Genomic DNA, 19,014 nt, shown 5'->3' on the forward strand with positions numbered 1-19,014 from the left:
TGTACTGATGAAATTAATAGTTGGATGTGCCAGAACTTTCTTCAGTTAAACAAGGAAAAAAACTGAAGTTATTGCATTTGGAAACAAAGATGAAGTTTTCAAGGTGAATGCATACCTTGACTCTAGAGGACAAACAACTAAAAATCAAGTCAGGAATCTTGGTGTGATTTTGGAGACAGAACTTAGTTTCAGTAGTCATGTCAAAGCAGTAACTAAATCAGCATACTATCATCTAAAAAACATTGCAAGAATTAGATGTTTTGTTTCCAGTCAAGACTTGGAGAAACTTGTTCATGCTTTTATCACCAGCAGGGTGGACTATTGTAATGGTCTCCTCACCGGCCTTCACAAGAAGACCATTAGACAGCTGCAGCTCATCCAGAACACTGCTGCCAGGATTCTGACTAGAACCAGAAAATCTGAGCATATCACACCAGTCCGCAGGTCCTTACACCGGCTACCAGTTACATTTAGGATTGATTTTAAAGTACGTTTACTCGTTTATAAATCACTCAATGACCTCGGACCAAAATATATTGCAGATATGCTCAATGAATATAAACCTAACAGACCACTCAGATCATTAGGATCGAGTCAGTTAGAAATACCAAGGGTTCACACAAAACAAGGCGAGTCCGCCTTTAGTTACTATGCTGCACACAGTTGGAATCAGCTTCCAGAAGAGATCAGATGTGCTAAAATATTAGTCACATTTAAATCTAGACTCAAAATCATCTGTTTAGCTGTGCATTTATTGAATGAGCACTGTGCGATGTCCGAACTAATTGCACTGTATTTTATGTAAAATCATTTTCTATTTTTAACTGTTTTAAATTCATTTTAAATAAGTCAATTTTTAAATAATTTCCAAAGTTTTAAAATTGCTTGTTTTATTTTTGTTATTATCTTTCTTCATGATTATTTTACTTTCTTTTATGTAAAGCACTTTGAATTACCATTGTGTACGAAATGTGCTATATAAATAAACTTGCCTTGCCTTGCCTATAACATGTTAAATGGTGGTAGCCTAGTTTATGAATGGTACACCCCCTAAACTCACAGAAATTATTTGACCCAAGTCTTCAGCAGTCAATGACACTGACCCGTTCGAACTGATTTTTAATGCATATTTAACACGTTATATACGTGTTGAATATGCATATCTAATGCACTGATTTTTCACCCACAAGCAACATGTATTTAACGCATGAAATACGCATTCAATACACGTAAAACACGCACATTTAACGTGTTGTTGATCTGTTAAAATTCAAGTTTTTGGCCCTTTTGGCCTTCCATAATTCTCAGCATGTGAAGAAATCATCTGACATGACAGACCCTGGAAGAACTCTGTGAGAAATATAGAGCAATAACTAAAACATATGATCAATATTTGTGTTTTTCATTGTTCTCTTGTCTTTGGTTTAAGTTTTCCTAGCATTATACTTAAATTTTCAGTGCAAGTTAATCTTTAATGCATTTTATTGAAATGTAACTGAAGAAATCCTGCTGTCGTCATCAGACTGTTTGATGATCAGAAACTCCACCCTCTTACAAAACTTACCAGGAAGAGACTGACTTGTTATTTCTCCTTTCTGTCACTGATTTTCTTCTCTTTGACAAAAGCAAACAAGAATCAGCCATCAATGGACAATGAAGAGATAGACTTTGAAGAAGCATTTTTTGAAGACGTTTTTGTTTCTGAACAGACAGCAGATCTTTGTGATTCTCGTGGTTATTCATGTTTGAAACCGTAGTCCAGAAAGTGAAAGTAAAGTTTAGGTTGCTGGAGCTCAAACAGTGAAAATGGCTTCATCAGCTGAATATGACTATAACTGTCCCGTGTGCTGTGAAATCTTCCAGACTCCTGTTATTTTATCATGTAGTCACAGTGTCTGTAAAGAGTGTCTTCAACAGTTCTGGAGAACCAAGAAAACTCAGGAGTGTCCTGTCTGCAGGAGAAGATCCTCAAGAGAGGTGCCTCCAACAAATCTAGCATTACAAAACTTGTGTGAGTCGTTCCTGAAGGAGAGAAATGAGAGTCGTTCATCAGGATCTGAGGAGATCTGCAGTTTACACAGTGAGAAACTCAAACTCTTCTGTCTGGAGGACAAACAGCCGGTGTGTTTAGTGTGCAGAGATTCACAGAAACACATCAGTCACACATTCAGACCCATCAGTGAAGTTGTTCCTTCATATAAGGTAGGACAAATGTCTCTTGTTTCATTTATAAAGAACAATAAGTCATAAACACAGATATTATCACATTCATGCACTCAGTATTTCTCTCTGCTGTTTTACTCAACTTCATATGACATAAACTCTGCTCTGATTTGTTCTGTGTTTGTGTACTAAAGTGTAGTCACTGGGTAAGTGATCAAATTCATACTGTTGAAAAACTTCTATTAAAGTGTATTTTGTTTTTACTCAGGTTGTGTTTGTTTTATGTTTATGTTCAATTTCTGAATCAATTTAGTGTGAGATATACACAAAAACACACAGCACTGTGTGATCACTGTATTCTCTTCTCTTCACTGTAATCTGGTGTTTTATGTATTTTTATTCAATTCTAGGAGGAGCTCAATACAGCACTGAAGTCCTTACAGAAGAAACTTGAACACAATGAAAACATTAAAGAAGAGTTTGAGAAAACAGCTGAACACATCAAGGTGAGGAAACAGAATCAAGAGTCATTTTCAGTACAGCTGTAGCATAACTAAACACAATTATGATGTGTTATATTTAATATAATGATTCCAGTTGATTATTTTTGTAAATGACGAGCAGCAGTCTGCTTCTGGATCTGTTATATGTTGGTGTCTGAGTTCCTCTGGGATCTGAATGATGTGATGTGTTGATGTGTGTTGATGGAGATGATTGAAGTGAATGTGATTTGATTTCAGTCTCAAGCTGAGCACACAGAGCGTCAGATTAAACAGCAGTTTGAGAAGCTTCATCAGTTTCTCAGAGATGAAGAAGAAGCTACAATCACTGCACTGAGAGAGGAAGAGGAGCAGAAGAAGCAGATGATGAAGGAGAAGCTGGAGGAGATGAACACACACATCTCAGCTCTTTCACACACAATCAAAGACACGGAGGAGATGATGAAAGCCAGTGACGTCTGCTTTCTGAAGGTCTGATTTCAGATCATCCATTGATTGATTGATTGATGATTGATTGAGTTCTTGATGATCAATGGTGTGTTTGTTCTGCAGGAGTTTCCAGTCTCGATGGAAAGGTGAGTGATCTGCTGGTGTCTCTGCTCTCTCTGCTTCTGATCCAAAGCCACTGCAGTTCTGATCCCGAATGTTCTTCCAGACTCCAGATCTCATCACAGCCGGATCCACAGATGCCTTCTGGAGCTTTGATTCATGTGCCGCGTTACTTGGGCAACCTGCCCTTCAGAGTCTGGAAGAAGATGCAGGACATCGTCCAAAACAGTGAGTCTGGAGAAAAATAAAATAACTTTTGTTGGAAAATATTAATTTCTATCACTGCTGTGAACTGACTACGCAGAATATGAAGAATATCAATAACTTCAGGAGTCAGCTTCTCCACGACAGTCCTGCAGCGCAACACACTCAGAAAAATATACTCTGATTATGGTTATGGCTAAAAATCCCAGAAAATATCGAGATATCATTTTTGTCTCTATGGCACACCCTTATATAGCCTATTTGATTCATGTTTGATTGTTTGGTACACATAATTCACTGATCATGAAGCTTAAAATAAGCTTATCTTAGGTTTTCTCAATGATAATGATCGAGGACACGACAAAAAATGATAATAAATAAAATAAAATTGGTGAATCATATTTATATAAGGTTTTATTCATTTATTTATTGAAGGGGGTGGGGTCTGGTTAATATTGTGAAATATCATTACAATTTAAAATAATGGTTTTCTATTTTAATATACTTTATATTTATTTCTGAATTCTCAGCATCATTACTCCAGTCTTCTTTGACGCATGATCCTTCAATGTATTGTCAACCTCGGAAACAATTGTGCTGCTTAATATTTTTCTGTGATATTTTTACAAGATTGATTGATGAATCCTGGCAGATTATTATTCAAAATATAGAAATCTCATCAATTTAACATTATTCCTGAATAAAAGTTTACATTTTCTTTTTAAAAAGAAAGGGAAAAATAAATGAATAATAAAATAATATTATTTATTATTTTAAATTTATATTTTAAATGTAAAATATAACAAAGAAGAAAGGTGCTTGAAAAACTGAACATTAATCAGGCATAATGTATTTTTCTAGCCTATGTATTTTATTATTATTTTACAGAAACAGTCTCAGATCTAGCAGCCATCATCACAGGTTGGCCATCAAGTGCTGTAGGCTACATTAAAAATGTAAAAGATAAAAACAAACTTATCCCCAAATGTAAAAAATTCAAAAAGGATTTCATAGGATTTTCAAGACAGACAGATAGACGTCACGTTATAAGACAGACACAAACGTCACGTCCATTGAGAGGAGCGAATGAAGTGCAAGTAAATTGTTAATTCTCTGACACACTGCACTGAGCTCGTGAGCAGCGTGTTCTGATACGTGTTAGTGAAAAAATTCAAAATATTAAAAATCGTAATCGTATATTAAAATAGAAAAAATAATCCTACTGTATCTGAAAAATTTGTTTAATTTGTATCTCTTTTGTATTTGTCTTATTGTGCTTCTTTTTCAAAATGTATAAATTATATATATTTTTTATAATCTATATTATATATGAACAACTATAATTGTTATTAGTTTCTCCCTTTTCACTACTGTTAAAGGAATAGTTCACCCAAAAATGAAAATCGTCATCAAGTTTTTCTAAATTCAATCCTTGATTCAAATTTCTCATAAGCTTAATTGATTTGGTGTTAAGAGAGAAGAATTAATGATAAAATAGCTCCCAAAATAAATATTGGTAACTGCAGTTTGACTAAAAGTTGACAAAAATGCAATGACTTTTCGTCGACTAAAACTATGAAAGACTCAAATGACTAAAATGTGACTAAGACTATTAAACATTTTGGTCTCAAGATAAAGACTAAGACTAAATCAGAAATGCCTGTCAAAATGAACACTGGTCATAATTCATAATAATCTGTGTGTGGTTCACTCTTGATCATTATATGAACATCAGAATAAAAGCAGCTGTTGATTGTGTCTCATCAGCTCCTGTGATTCTGGATCCAAACACTGCAGATCCATGTCTCGTCCTGTCTGATGATCTGACCAGTGTGAGATACAGCGAGAACAAACAACCTCTTCCTGATAATCCAGAGAGATTTGACTCTTGGCCTTGTGTTCTGGGTTCAGAGGGTTTTAACTCAGGAACACACTGCTGGGATGTGGAGGTTAAAGAGAGTTCAGTCTGGATTCTTGGAGTAACTACAGCATCAAACCAGAGGAAGGGATGTGGTTTCTTTAACACTGATGTCTGGAGTGTGCAGCACAGATATTCTGATCAGTTTGGTTTTCGTGTTAAACAGGATCTTGAGCGTGTGAGAGTGTATCTGGACTATGACAGAGGAACAGTGTCATTCTCTGATCCTGTAACTAACACACATCTACACACATTCACAACCACCTTCACTCACACACTCTTTCCTTTCTTCTGGTGTGTTGACTCTCTGAGGATCTTATCGTTCAATAGTCAGTAAATGTTACTCCTGTAGTTCTGGATCCACCTGCTTTCATCTTTTACACTCATCATATTTCCAATATTCAGTCCATATCACAATTTCATTATTTAAACAGTTTGAGACTAAACCAATAATTGTTTATTTCAGTTATAGAGGTTAAATGATAAATTTGTTCATTGATGTAAATCAGAGATTTACTTGGCTCGAGCCTGTGGATACATGTTTTCTTACTGAGCTGTTGCCTGCGAACTATACAGTTTTAAATACCCCCAGAGTCACTGGACGAGGTGGGGGTGTGGCCACACTTTACAAGGACAGATTTAAATATAGCCCCGTATCAGTGGAGAAATATTCAACTTTTGAATTACAGTTGATTAAATTAGAACTGACCTACACTGTTAATTGTGCACTTATCTATCGTCCTCTTAAATAAAACAAGGACTTTATTAAGGATTTTCTGCTGAGGCATATGTTAAAAGCCCAGTTTCCTCTATCAACGAGGCTTCTGGACCCCGCTTGGACACAGAGGAGTTGACTGATGTTTTTAATTCTGTTTGTCTGGATATTATTAAAGATGTTGCTCCAATCAGACAAAAAATGCCTAAGCCCCTCTCTCAGCCATGGTTTAATAATGAGACACGTGCTCTCAGACAAGCTTGTAGAAAAGCAGAACGCAGATGGAAGAGACACAAACTACAAATTTCCTTTGAAATGTTACAGGAATCTCTTAATAAATATCAGTGTACAGTTAAAGCTGCTAGAACAAAATATTTTTCTGATTTAATTAATACAACTGCTCACTGTCCTAAAGCTTTGTTTAGCACAATAAACACTGTGCTAAACAACCCAGCTATAGTATCCCCTATTGACTCTATTTCACATACCTGTGAGGATTTTTTGAACTATTTTATAAGAAAGATTGAGTCAATCAGAGAAGATAGTGTTCTAGCAGCCCCTCTGCCAAGTTCTTGTATATTTGATTGCTTTAACTTTGTCTCTCTTCCAGTTCTGGAGGGCATTGTTAAACACATGAAACTGTCACATACTCCTTTAGATCCTATTCCTCCTCACTTTTTAAAGGATCTGTTTGAAATGATGGGCCCTAATATATTATCTATTGTGAATAGCTCTTTAATTAATGGTGTTGTCCCACGCTGTCTTAAGCAAGCAGTGGTCTCTCCCTTACTTAAAAAATCAGGCCTTGACCCCACAGAGCTGAATAATTTCCGCCCAATTTCTAAATGACCATGTCTATCTAAAGTTTTAGAAAAGGTTGTTCTTTCTCAAGTTACCCCTTATGATATCCTGGATAAATTCCAATCTGGATTTAGAGCTGGTCACAGTACGGAAACTGCTTTGGTAAAAGTTGTGAACGATTTACTGATGGCAGTTGACTCTGGGTTGGGGGTTGTTTTAATTATGCTGGACCTCAGTGCTGTCTTTGACACTGTTGATCATTCGATCCTTTTAAAACGTTTGGAGTGTGATGTAGGCATCAAAGGAACAGCTTAAAAACGGTGTCACTCATATCTGCATGATAGAACATTTTTTTGTTAATTTTGCAAATACTTCATCTTCTGTGGCTCCTTTAAAATATGGTCTTCCTCAAGGTTCTATTCTGGGCCCTACATTATTTTCATTGTACATGTGCCCACTTGGATCTATATGTCGTCGCTATGACATTTCCTATCATATGTATGCTGATGACACTCAGATATATTTACCACTTAAAGTCTGTAGTAAAAAGTAGTTTTTACCAACTTAGAATGATCTCCAGGTTAAAACCCATTCTTAGTTTTAAAGATTTAGAGACCGTTGTCCATGCATTTATTACATCAAGATTGGATTATTGCAATTCTCTTTATGTTGGGATCTGTCAGTGACAACTATCTCATCTGCAAATGATACAGAATGCTGCAGCCAGGCTTTTGACAGTCACAAAAAAAAGGATCATATTACTCCAGTTTTATCTTCTCTCCACTGGCTACCAGTTCAGTACAGGATTTTATTGATGGTTTTTAAAGCGCTTCATAACATGTCCCCAAGTTATATCACCAATCTTTTAAAGTACCATACATCGGCTTGGACACTGAGATCAGCAGATAAACTGGCAGTTCCTCGCTCCAAAAGAAAGTCTAAAGGTGATAGAGCATTTATGGTTGTGGCTCCCAAATTGTGGAATAGTCTTCCACTTCATATTCGGCAGGCTCCATCCTTAGAAGTTTTTAAGTCTCAGTTGAAAACTCATCTTTTTACATTAGCTTTCGCAGAGGAAAGCCCTTTGTAGAGACCTTTCACAGAGGAACAACCCCAATGTGTAATGACCGGATAAAGGGTAGTTTTCATCTGATGGCTGGTTTCATAAAGTGGTTCATTCTTACTAATTACGTTAGATTTTATTTTTGTATATGCTTTCTATTATATTGTGAAGCACTTTGGGCAACAAAATTGTGTTAAAATGTGCTATACAAATAAACAAAGTTGAAGTTGAAGAGATGGGTAACTGGCGGCTGCAGTGTTTTTAAGTTCGGCCGCTGGATCATCTTATGCTTGGATGATCAATTTGACAACATTTGATAAGTAAGTCACTGAAAGATTGATGGTAAACAGCTTCTCTTTTTAGCAAGTTCAAGGAGAAATATGTTTGGATTGTTTGGAAGTGTAATAATAAAAGGTTTTAATTTAAATCACTGTTACATCACTGCTCACAAAGAAGTATGAAAGATACACCGGTGACGTCAGACCTGCACTTGCCTCAAATGTCAAACATAAAATACAGTCAACAAAACCTTTTTGCCAAATGCATGACAGAAATTTTTGCACTGAATTATGTTCTTAGGGTCTCCGCAGGTCCTTAAAAGACATTAAAAATAAATAAAAACTCTCAAATGATTCAAGAAAGTCTTAATTATGATTTCAAGAGGTGTTTCTGTACAGTCAAGTCTCTCATTTTTGTCTGTTTAGTTTCTCTGCAGCTGCAGCGCCCTCTGCTGGACAGAACACATTCACCAAGAGAGTGTTTATAAAGTTTTTGTTGTTTTTTTTTCAAGCAGGGTGAAACATTTGAAGTAACACAAACCAACTAAAACCACAGAACATCACAGAAGTCTTCTATTGTATTGTGATGCTGTGATAAAAGAAAATCAATGATTTCACTCTTCAAAAGTTTAATATTTAATGTAGAAATATTTCCAAGCTTTAATACTTTATCCTGTACTTTCAGACAGATATGATGAAGGCCTGACAGTATGCTGTCCAGCAGGACTGATGCACTTCATATTAAATCATGTTCACCAGGAGAACGCTTCTCTTTTGAAGCACTAACAGCATCGTCTCTGCATCAGCATCAGTTCTGTGTGGAAGCTTATTTACACCACAGAATAAAATTATTAAAACACAACTGTGAGTTTATATCTCACAACTCAGACTATTTTTTTCTGGAAAGTTTATATCTTCCAATTGCAAAATTCAGAGTTGTTTTTCTCAGAAATGCTAAATTAAATGTCATAATTCTGACTTTTCTCAAAATTCTGCATATGTATGTGATCGAGTCAGGAGTCTAAAAAAATTGAGGGAGAAAATAGATTGCAAGATATAAATTTAATGAACTAATGAAAAAAAAAAACTGAAAGATGTAAACTCCCAATTCTAAGTGGGAAAAAATTGTGATATGTAAACAGAATTCTGAGGAAAAAAAAGTCAGAATTGTGAGATATAAACTCTGAAATAAGTTTATAACTTGCTTTTGTGACGCAAACTCACAATTCTGAGAAAAAGACTGAATTTTGAGATTACTATTGTAATTTTACAACACAATTACTGAGGAAAAAAGAATTGTAAGATGTAAACTTGCAATTAAGAGTTTATAGCTTGCAATTGTGACAAACTCGCGATTCTGAGGAATAACGTCAAAATTTTTATATTTAAACTCAGATTATCAGAAAATGTCAGAAACACGAGATGTAAACCCTGAAGTCAAAATTGCAATATATAAAAACTCACAATTGCAGTTTTATAACTTGTAATTCTGAGGAAAAAAGTCAGAACTGCAAGACAAAAAAGGATGAATGGTGGGATATAAAATTGCAATTGAGAGAAAAATGTGCAGTTATCTTTGTGAATGTTTTTCTTCTGTGGCATCCATCTCTTCACTCTGCTGCTGCAGACGTGTGGTTGCTCTCCTCGCAGGAGCAGAAAGGGAAGGTCCCGCAGCAGGGCTGCAGCCACGGCTTCCACAGAACCTTTGTCCACGTCAGCTGTTTCTCCACCGGCGCCAGAGTTCTGCGGTGCTCCGTCACGGCCCGTTTGACCCGCTCCAGCACCTCTGCCAACCGCGGCTCAGTGTCCGGTGAGAGCGGACGGCTCTCTGACGGATCCCTGCTGAGCTCGAACACCAGCGGAGGGTTGTGATACGTCACAAACGGCCTGTGACACATGCAGACGCCGGTGTGGTAACAGCCCACGGCTCCCGCTAGAGAGAAGTTTGGTGTGAAGAAATGGACCTTGAAGATGGACTCACCTGAGGTTAAAATTACAATTTAGCTTATAATATCTGTCTCAGTGTGTGTTGCTGTTATGCAGAGCTGTGTAATATTCTCAATAATATGTAAATATCACAAATATGATTTTAAAGTGTTTTATTCGTCTCTCAGTTTTCCTAAACGTGAGGAGTTTCATGATTTATCCTCATCATGTGTTTTGTATGACATATGGAATGCTAAAGCTGCCAAAATATCCAATCGATGAATACATAAATATACAAAGAAATGTAATATAACAATATATAAATAAATGCATAAATAATTCAAAGCTTCTTTTCTTGCTTTGGCCAGAGCTCGATTGCTCCGTCTGAAGTAAAAACACACCCTCATTACCATATGGACAAAGAAATGTAGAAATAAATACACGTGGAAATATATATAAATATATATGTTGAAATAAATAAATAAATGTGTAAATAAATTAATGTATAAAAAAAAAAAAAATACAATTATACGCAAGGAAATAAAAGTAGAAATATTTTATTTATTGTGTTTTCTTTTTTTATGTTTCTTTGTAGATTTATTAATTTATTTTTGTTATTTTAGATTTCTTTGTATATTTATTTATGTATTTTTTTTATTTATTATTTTGGCAGCTTTGGCATTCCATAATGACAGTGTTCAGACAGACATTTGAATTGATTTAAAAACTGATTCAAATAAATAAAATCAGTGAGACACACAATACATGTCAAAAGTTTGCGGTCGGTACGATTTTTAATGATTTTGAAACTGACTCCCTTCTGCTCTGCAAGGCTGCATTTATTTGATCAAAAGTACAGTAAAAATGTGAAATATTATTATGATTTTAAACAGCTGTTTTCTGTGTGAATCTCTGTTAAAGTGTAATGTATTTCTGTGATATGCAGCTGTATTTTCAGCATCATTACTCCAGTCTTCAGTGTCACATGATCTTCAGAAATCATTCTAATATGAAGATTTGCTGCTCAAGAAACATTTCTGATTATTATCAATGTTGAACACAGTTGTGCTGCACAATATTTTTGTGGAAACTGTGATACATTTTATTTTACAGGATTCACAGATGAATAGAAAGTTCAGAAGAACAGCATTTATTTGAAATAGAAATCTTTTGCAACATTATAAATATCATTACTGGCATATTTGGTCAATTTAATGCGTCATTGATTAATAAAAGGCATTCTCGTTGTGTGTGTGTGTGTGTGTGTTTGAGTCACTCACTGTCGGGAGGGTGCCAGCGTACAGCGTTCAGGTACATGCCGCAGTAGTGGAACATGAACTCGTGCTGCGAGCGGTTCGTTCTGCCCTCCAACAGAGGCATCAGATCACGGCCGTCCAGGATCCTTACAGAATCACACAAACACACACTTCATATGTTACACTTACACATCATACAGGATTTTCTAGGTGGTTGCTAGGGTGATACTAGGGTGTTTCTAAGTGGTTGCTAGACTAGTGTGTTTCTGAGTGGTTACTATGTGTTTTTGGGTGGTTGCTAGGGTATTACTAGGGTGCTTCTAGGTGGTTGCTTTGCTAGCGTGTTTGTGAGTGGTTGCTAGGGTGATACTAGGTTGTTTCTAGGTGGCTGCTAGACTAGGGTGATATTAGAGTGTTACCAAGGGTGTTGTAAGGGTGCTATTGGGGTGTTTCTAGGTGGTTGCTAGGGTGATACTAGGGTGTTTCTAGGTGGTTGCTAAGCTAGTGTGCTTCTGAGTGGTTACTAGGGTGATACTAAAGTGTTTTTGGGTGGTTGCTAGGGTAATACTAGGGTGTTTCTAGGTGGTTGCTTCACTAGCGTGTTTGTGAGTGGTTGCTAGGGTGATACTAGGTTGTTTCTAGGTGGCTGCTAGACTAGGGTGATATTAGAGTGTTACCAAGGGTGTTGTTAGGGTGCTAATGGGGTGTTTTTTCTAGGTGGTTGCTAGGGTGATACTAGGGTGTTTCTAGGTGGTTGCTAGGCTAGTGTGTTTCTGAGTGGTTACTAGGGTGATACTAAGGTTTTTTTGGGGTGGTTGGCTAGGGTAATACTAGGGTGTTTCTAGGTGGTTGCTTCACTAGCGTGTTTGTGAGTGGTTGCTAGGGCGATACTAGGTTGTTTCTAGGTGGTTGCTAGACTAGGGTGATATTAGAGTGTTACCAAGGGTGTTGTTAGGGTGCTAATGGGGTGTTTCTAGGTGGTTGCTAGGGTAATACTAGGGTGTTTCTAGGTGGTTGCTAGGGTGATACTAGGGTGTTTCTGAGTGGTTACTAGGGTGATACTAAGGTTTTTTTGGGGTGGTTGCTAGGGTAATACTAGGGTGTTTCTAGGTGGTTGCTTCGCTAGCGTGTTTGTGAGTCGTTGCTAGGTGATACTAGGTTGTTTCTAGGTGGCTGCTAGACTAGGGTGATATTAGAGTGTTACCAAGGGTGTTGTTAGGGTGCTAATGGGTTGTTTCTAGGTGGTTGCTAGGGTGATACTAGGGTGTTTCTAGGTGGTTGCTAGGCTAGTGTGTTTCTGAGTGGTTACTAGGGTGATACTAAGGTTTTTTGGGGTGGTTGCTAGGGTAATACTAGGGTGTTTCTAGGTGGTTGCTTCGCTAGCATGTTTGTGAGTCGTTGCTAGGTGATACTAGGTTGTTTCTAGGTGGCTGCTAGGCTAGGGTGATATTAGAGTGTTACCAAGGGTGTTGTTAGGGTGATAATGGTGTGTTTATAGGTGGTTGCTAGGGTGATACTAGGGTGTTTCTAGGTGGTTGCTAAGCTAGTGTGCTTCTGAGTGGTTACTAGGGTGATACTAAGGTTTTTTGGGGTGGTTGCTAGGGTAATACTAGGGTGTTTCTAGGTGGTTGCTTCGCTAGCGTGTTTGTGGGTGGTTGCTAGGGTGATACTAGGTTGTTTCTAGGTGGCTGCTAGGCAAGGGTGATATTAGAGTGTTACCAAGGGTGTTGTTAGGGTGCTAATGGGGTGTTTCTAGGTGGTTGCAAGGGTGATACTAGGGCATTTCTAGGAGGTTGTTAGGCTAGTGTGTTTCTGAGTGGTTACTATGTGTTTTTGGGTGGTTGCTAGGGTATTACTAGGGTGTTTCTAGGTGGTTGCTTCGCTAGCCTGTTTGTGAGTGGTTGCTAGGGCGATACTAGGTTGTTTCTAGGTGGCTGCCAGGCTAGGGTGATATTAGATTGTTACCAAGGGTGTTGTTAGGGTGCTAATGGGGCATTTCTAGGAGGTTGTTAGGCTAGGGTGATTTAGGGTCTTTCTGGGTTGTTGCTAGGTTGATACTAGGGTCTTTCTAGGTGGTTGCTAGACTAGGATGATACTAGAGTGTTACAAGGTCGTTGTTAGGGTGATAATGGGGTGTTTCTGGGTGGTTGCTAGGTTGATACCAGGGTCTTCCTGGGCTGTTGCTAGGGTGATACTAGGGTGTTTCTAGGTTGCTAAAGTGTAGTTAGAAAGTTGCTATATGGTTGCTAAGATTTTCTAGATGGTTATTAGGGTGATAATATGGTGTTTATGAGTGCTTGCTAAAGTGTTGTTAGGCAACTGGGTTCTGGTTGGTTTACTCTGATGTTGCTAAGGTGATGGTAGAGTATTGCTAAGGTGTTATGGGTGGTTGCTACAGTGTTGCTAGGCAGTTGGTTATGTGGTTGCTAGGCTATACCAATTTATTATTTGTCAAGCTCCATATTCTCAGAGGTTAAGTGTGTGTTTTCTGCAGCACTAGATGCTGTCTGGCTTACAGGAATATAGTGTTGAGTATTTGTGCACTGGTGTTGTACCTGTCCTCCGGCAGCGCTCCGCCTGCCAGCTTCACCACTGTGGGAAAAACATCCATCAGACTTGTTGGTTCTGCCACTTCTCGTCCCGGGTTGAGACGTCCAGGCCAGCGGAATATTCCCGGAACTCGGATTCCTCCCTCCCAGCCGCCCATGGCTTTACCACCTAAACATAAGAGGGTCAGTAATGACACAAAATCATATATTTTTGTTAAGCATCAACATGTCTGCTTTTGTGTTTCGTACCTCGATAGATTCCATTCCAGCCTCCTTTTGGACCCTCTTCGATGTGGCCACCGTGGTCAGAGGTGAAGTACATCAAGGTTTTCTCGGACAGGCCAAGCCTTGCAATGGTCTCCATCATTCTACCTGTGATCAAACACAAGATATTTCAAACAGGTCGTCCTATCTGGCTGAGCTGATTAATCTGTGATTGTGTGATCTGAAGTTACTTGAGTTCGTTACATTTAAAGGGATAGCTCTCTCAGAAATGAAAATTAGCTGTTAATTTATTGACTCTCAGATCATCCAAGATGTAGGTAGTGGTCAACCGATATATCGCCATGGCCGATATATCAGCCGATATTTCCTATTTTTCAAATATCGGCCGATTAGTTTTTCTGCTTGGCCGATGTGTTAGAGGCTGGACTTTTATTTTGATGGGGCTGAGAGCGGCAGTGCCTGAGCACACAGTGCTCATATTCTCCCTCTTGTTTACTGTCGTTGTTAACAGTTCTGTCTAATACAGATAGAAGTCTGTCTAATAATCAGATAGAACGGTTAAACAAAGGAATTTATGTATACAGAAAGTTAACGATTGCTTATATATTATTAGTAATACAAAGGCAAACATTATAATACTTTCTCGTTTGCTGTCACCATTAAGCAAATATGCATTTATATAATTTAAAAAAATCTTTGAATGACTAATAAACATTTATTTTCACAAACCTTGCAAACTTAGTCAAATCCAGCTGTGAGATCTAGTGAAGTGTGTATTTTTATCCAGCATGATCGTGTGTTCTCTGTGTGATGGTCGGTCCGTGTGAATTTGCTTTAAACTTTAAACTCATGATTTCAGATTATGCTGCGCATTATGCGTTTGCCCACTGTCATACTCATGTCATTTTCACTTTGTGCTGTATGTAAAATGAGTGTTACCCTGGATTTATTTGAAAAATATGATTCCCAATGCACACAAACTTCCCAGAATATTGAGTGCCCTGTTGGTTACAGTGTTTACTTCCTTTTCAATTATATTTTTATTAAATATTTATTTATTTGTGAAAAATAATTTGTCATCTAAAGTATGTTTATTTTACACATTTATTTTTTAATTCATTGTCAAATTATTTCAAATTTCTTAAATATTAATGTTTTTTTTTTTTTTTTATTATATCGGCTATCTGCCCCCTGGTTTCCGAGATATCGGCATCGGCTGTCAAAATCCAATATCGATCGACCACTAGATGTAGGTAACTTTTATTTTATTTCAGTCAAAAAAAATGACTCCTATGTCAAAAATCTGGGGGTCATTTTTGATGCCGACCTGAAGTTCGACAAACAAATAAATTCAGTGGTCAGGGCCAGCTTTTTCCAGCTAAAGCGATTATGAAAGTTAAAGCCCCTCCTCACCTTTCAGGATTTGGAGACTGTAATTCACACTTTTATTTCCTCAAGGCTTGATTATTGCAATGCCTTGTATACTGGAATTAGTCAGTCATCACTCTCATGATTACAGATAATCCAAAATGCTGCATGCTGCATTTTATTCGTGTGTACTTGCTCCGCTTGTGAAGCACTTTGGTCAACATTCTTGTTGAGAATTCTGTCATTGACATGAGGGTGAGCAATTAATGTCAGCGGCTCATCGGTCTTCAGTCCGAGTCAAACTGTTTTTTCAGTTCAGTGGTTGTTAGAGGAACTGAAGCGCTGAATGATTCATTCATCATAGGATCCAATACACCAGTATTTTCACACATTTCAATCCGAATTGACTAACAGGTACATCTAATTCACTAAAATGTTTCAGACGCTTCAGTCCGATTTGATGAACCGGTTCATCTAGTTCACTAAAAAGAACGGTTTCCCTGAGGCTCTGCATTACATGTGGATATTGTTGTAAATAATGTTCAGTTTCTTGCACAGACTGATTGATTCGCTTCATAAGACCTCGATATATCGTCAGGAGCCGCTGGGATTAATTCTGAGTTGCCTGATGTGCTTTTTTGACTCTTAAAGTGACGGTAGTCATTGACTTGGCCCACGGTTTCAGCTAAAAATCTTCTTTACAGTTCCACTGAATCCGAAAAGTCACCCACATATAGGATCGCCTAAGGATGAGTAAATTAACTGCAAATTTTCATTTTTGGGTGAATGGTCCTTTTAATTGTTACATTTGATTCATTATGCGATGCTTTCTTCTTTCCTCATCACTTAACAAACCAAACACACACCACACCTCCAAAACTTTCCCCACACACACCACATTTTCTCTTTCCACTAAAAAACCCCTCGGACACAAAGAGAGGCGTGTGCACGTGTGCCAATGACAGGAAGAGCAGGAAAGGCCCGTCTTTGTGTCTGACGACATAAATCACATGATTATTAATCATCTTAAACCGAAACCAAAGAAGTTTCCCACCGCAGGCACAAGAGATGAGTGCGTGGGAAACTCACGAGACGTAAAGCTGATTTGTCAGGACAAGGCAAGGCAAATTTGATTTATAGTGCATAAGTTTAACACAACCGTAGTTGATCCAAAGGTCTTTACATTAAAAATTTTTTAAAAAGGGTAGAAAAAAAGATTTTTTGTCACTCAGTAAATTAATTAATAAAGCTTCATCTTCTTCATTCAAACTATAATTGCTTCTTTACTTCTGTTGAATTTGTGCATGTGCTCTTTATGTGTTATATGTGTAATATTTTCTGTATTACCACATTATGAAGCAGGCATGCATGCAAATCACGGGTGAATCTCGTCAAGAACACGTGCACAAATTCAACAGAAGTAAAGAAGAAATTCAAGTAATCTCTGTTCATGTGTCGTTTAGGACTGACCTCTCCACGAACCGCTCGGCTTCGCTCATCAGCCTGGCGTTCAGCGTCTCCAGCTTCAGGGGCTGCTCCACCACCTCGCCGTTCCTCATGATGATGCAGTTCCAGGTCCGCAGGAGTTCAAACGGCACGAACCACACGGCGAAGCTCAGCAGAGACATAGCGGCCAGAAACGCCACGAGTGTCCAGCTGACCCGCAGCAGACCCGAGGCTCGGGCCGCGAGCAGCGTGAGAGAGGCCAGCGTCAGCAGCACAGATATCTGCCACAGCGTCTCCTGCACATCCACCAGGACGCCTTTCCCTGCTCCGGGCTTGCAGTCATTGAAGTTGGTGAAGGGAAGCCCGTAGAAGAAGTCGAAGCCGTGATTGTTGGGATGATGGCAGTGATCGTTCCTGCTCTCACAGTTCACACCCAGATGCCACTTACCTGAAGAGCGAACACATGTATTTATTTATTTATGTGGGATTTATTCATTTATTTATGAATGTTTTATTTATTTATTTATTTATTAATGTGTGTTTTATTTATTTAGTGTATTTTACTTATATTTAGTGTTATTTATTTATTTATTTATGTGTGTATTATTAAATTAATTAATTTATTATTTTCTGTGCATATTTTATTTATGTTCATTTTTCCCTTCTTTTCTTTTACTCCTTAATCCCCTCCATTTTTTGATTTCTCATAATTTATTCTCTTTTTATTTCCTTATTACCGCTGTTATTATTATTATTATTATTGCTTTATTTTCCCTCGTTATATATAATTTCTTTTCTTCTATCTCTCCTTCTTCAAACATTCTGTTCTAAATATATATTTACATACATGCACAGCACACTTCGCATAATCGTGTGTAAAACCTATTTTTTGTGTTTTTTTATTATTTTGTTGTGTTTTAATTTGTTTTGTACTTTTAGTGTCGTCTTCCTATAGTTTGTCTAATGTACTGCTCTAAAAGCAAAAAAAAAAAAGAAATGGAAAGAAAGAAGTCATAGAAGAGTCATAAAACCAAATGAGACAATAACTCATGAAAATACTCTCAATAAGCTTGTGTTTGATTCTCCTGTTCATCACTGTGAAGCTGCTTCAGAATGATCTGTATTGTATAAAGCGTGACTTGACTGTCCATCTCTGTGACTGATTCAGTCTTACCCACAATGCCGGTGGTGTAACCCTGCTTCTGCAGAAGTTTGGCGAAGGTGGTTTCATTCGGTAGAAGTCCTCCAGATCCAGCAAGAAACAGAATCACCTGAACTCTGCCTGTGCTGCCCAGACCTTCACATCCACAGACACAGACACAGACACAGACAGATAAAACAGAGACGAACACAGCAGACAAGCTGCTTATCTCATGATTTATTGGCCTGGTGATAGACATTAAAGGCCCGTCCACACCAACACACGATCACGATTAATATATCGGCATCCACACCAGTGGACCATAACAATATGTTTATTATACAGTACACTACTGTTCAAACGTTTGAGATCGGTAATGTTTTTAAAAGAATTCTCTTCTGCTCACCAAGTCTTGATCAAAAATACAGAAATACTGTAAAATTGTGAAATATTATTGCAATTTAAAACAGCTGTTTTCTGTGTGAATCTCTGTTAACGTGTAATTTATTTCTGTGATGCGCAGCTGTATTTTCAGCATCATTACTCCAGTCTTCAGTGTCACATGATCTTCAGAAATCATTCTAATATGATGATTTATTATCAGTGTTAGAAACCATTTTTGCTGCTTAATATTTTTTTTGGAACCTGTGATATTTCTTTCCAGGATTTTTTGATGAATAAAAAGTTAAAAAGAACAGCATTTATTCAAAAGGAAACATCTTTCTAACAATATACACTACTGTTCAGAAGTTTGGGGTCAGCTGATTTTTTTCTTTCTATTTTTGAAATAAATTATTACTTTAATTCAGCAAAGATGTGTTAAACTGATAAAAAGTGACATTAAAGACTAACATTGTTACAAAAAAGATTTCTATTTTGAATAAATGCTGTTCTTTTTAACTTTTTATTCAT

The 19,014-nt window shown here is 37.5% G+C and overlaps 2 protein-coding genes across 2 annotated transcripts; one reads left to right on the forward strand and one right to left on the reverse strand.

Annotated features, from left to right (window-relative positions):
• The first annotated feature begins 1,487 nt into the window (after positions 1-1,487).
• On the forward strand, positions 1,488-6,251 carry LOC109053017 (nuclear factor 7, brain-like). The gene is made up of 6 exons (XM_042764431.1): positions 1,488-2,202; positions 2,574-2,669; positions 2,904-3,134; positions 3,216-3,238; positions 3,319-3,440; positions 5,184-6,251. Exons 1-6 carry the CDS (start codon positions 1,807-1,809, stop codon positions 5,669-5,671), a joined length of 1,356 nt encoding a protein of 451 aa, XP_042620365.1. The 5' UTR covers positions 1,488-1,806; the 3' UTR covers positions 5,672-6,251.
• Positions 6,252-8,681: 2,430 nt separating this feature from the next.
• On the reverse strand, positions 8,682-18,416 carry LOC122146210 (arylsulfatase D-like). The gene is made up of 7 exons (XM_042764480.1): positions 18,136-18,416; positions 16,986-17,409; positions 16,437-16,508; positions 14,172-14,314; positions 13,929-14,091; positions 11,398-11,519; positions 8,682-10,172 (listed from the first exon to the last, which is right to left on the reverse strand). The coding sequence occupies exons 1-7, from the start codon at positions 18,359-18,361 to the stop codon at positions 9,802-9,804; spliced, it is 1,521 nt and encodes a 506-aa protein (XP_042620414.1). The 5' UTR covers positions 18,362-18,416; the 3' UTR covers positions 8,682-9,801.
• Positions 18,417-19,014: the final 598 nt, after the last annotated feature.

Source organism: Cyprinus carpio, chromosome A9 (genome assembly GCF_018340385.1).
Source record: "Cyprinus carpio isolate SPL01 chromosome A9, ASM1834038v1, whole genome shotgun sequence".
NCBI lineage: Eukaryota > Metazoa > Chordata > Actinopteri > Cypriniformes > Cyprinidae > Cyprinus > Cyprinus carpio.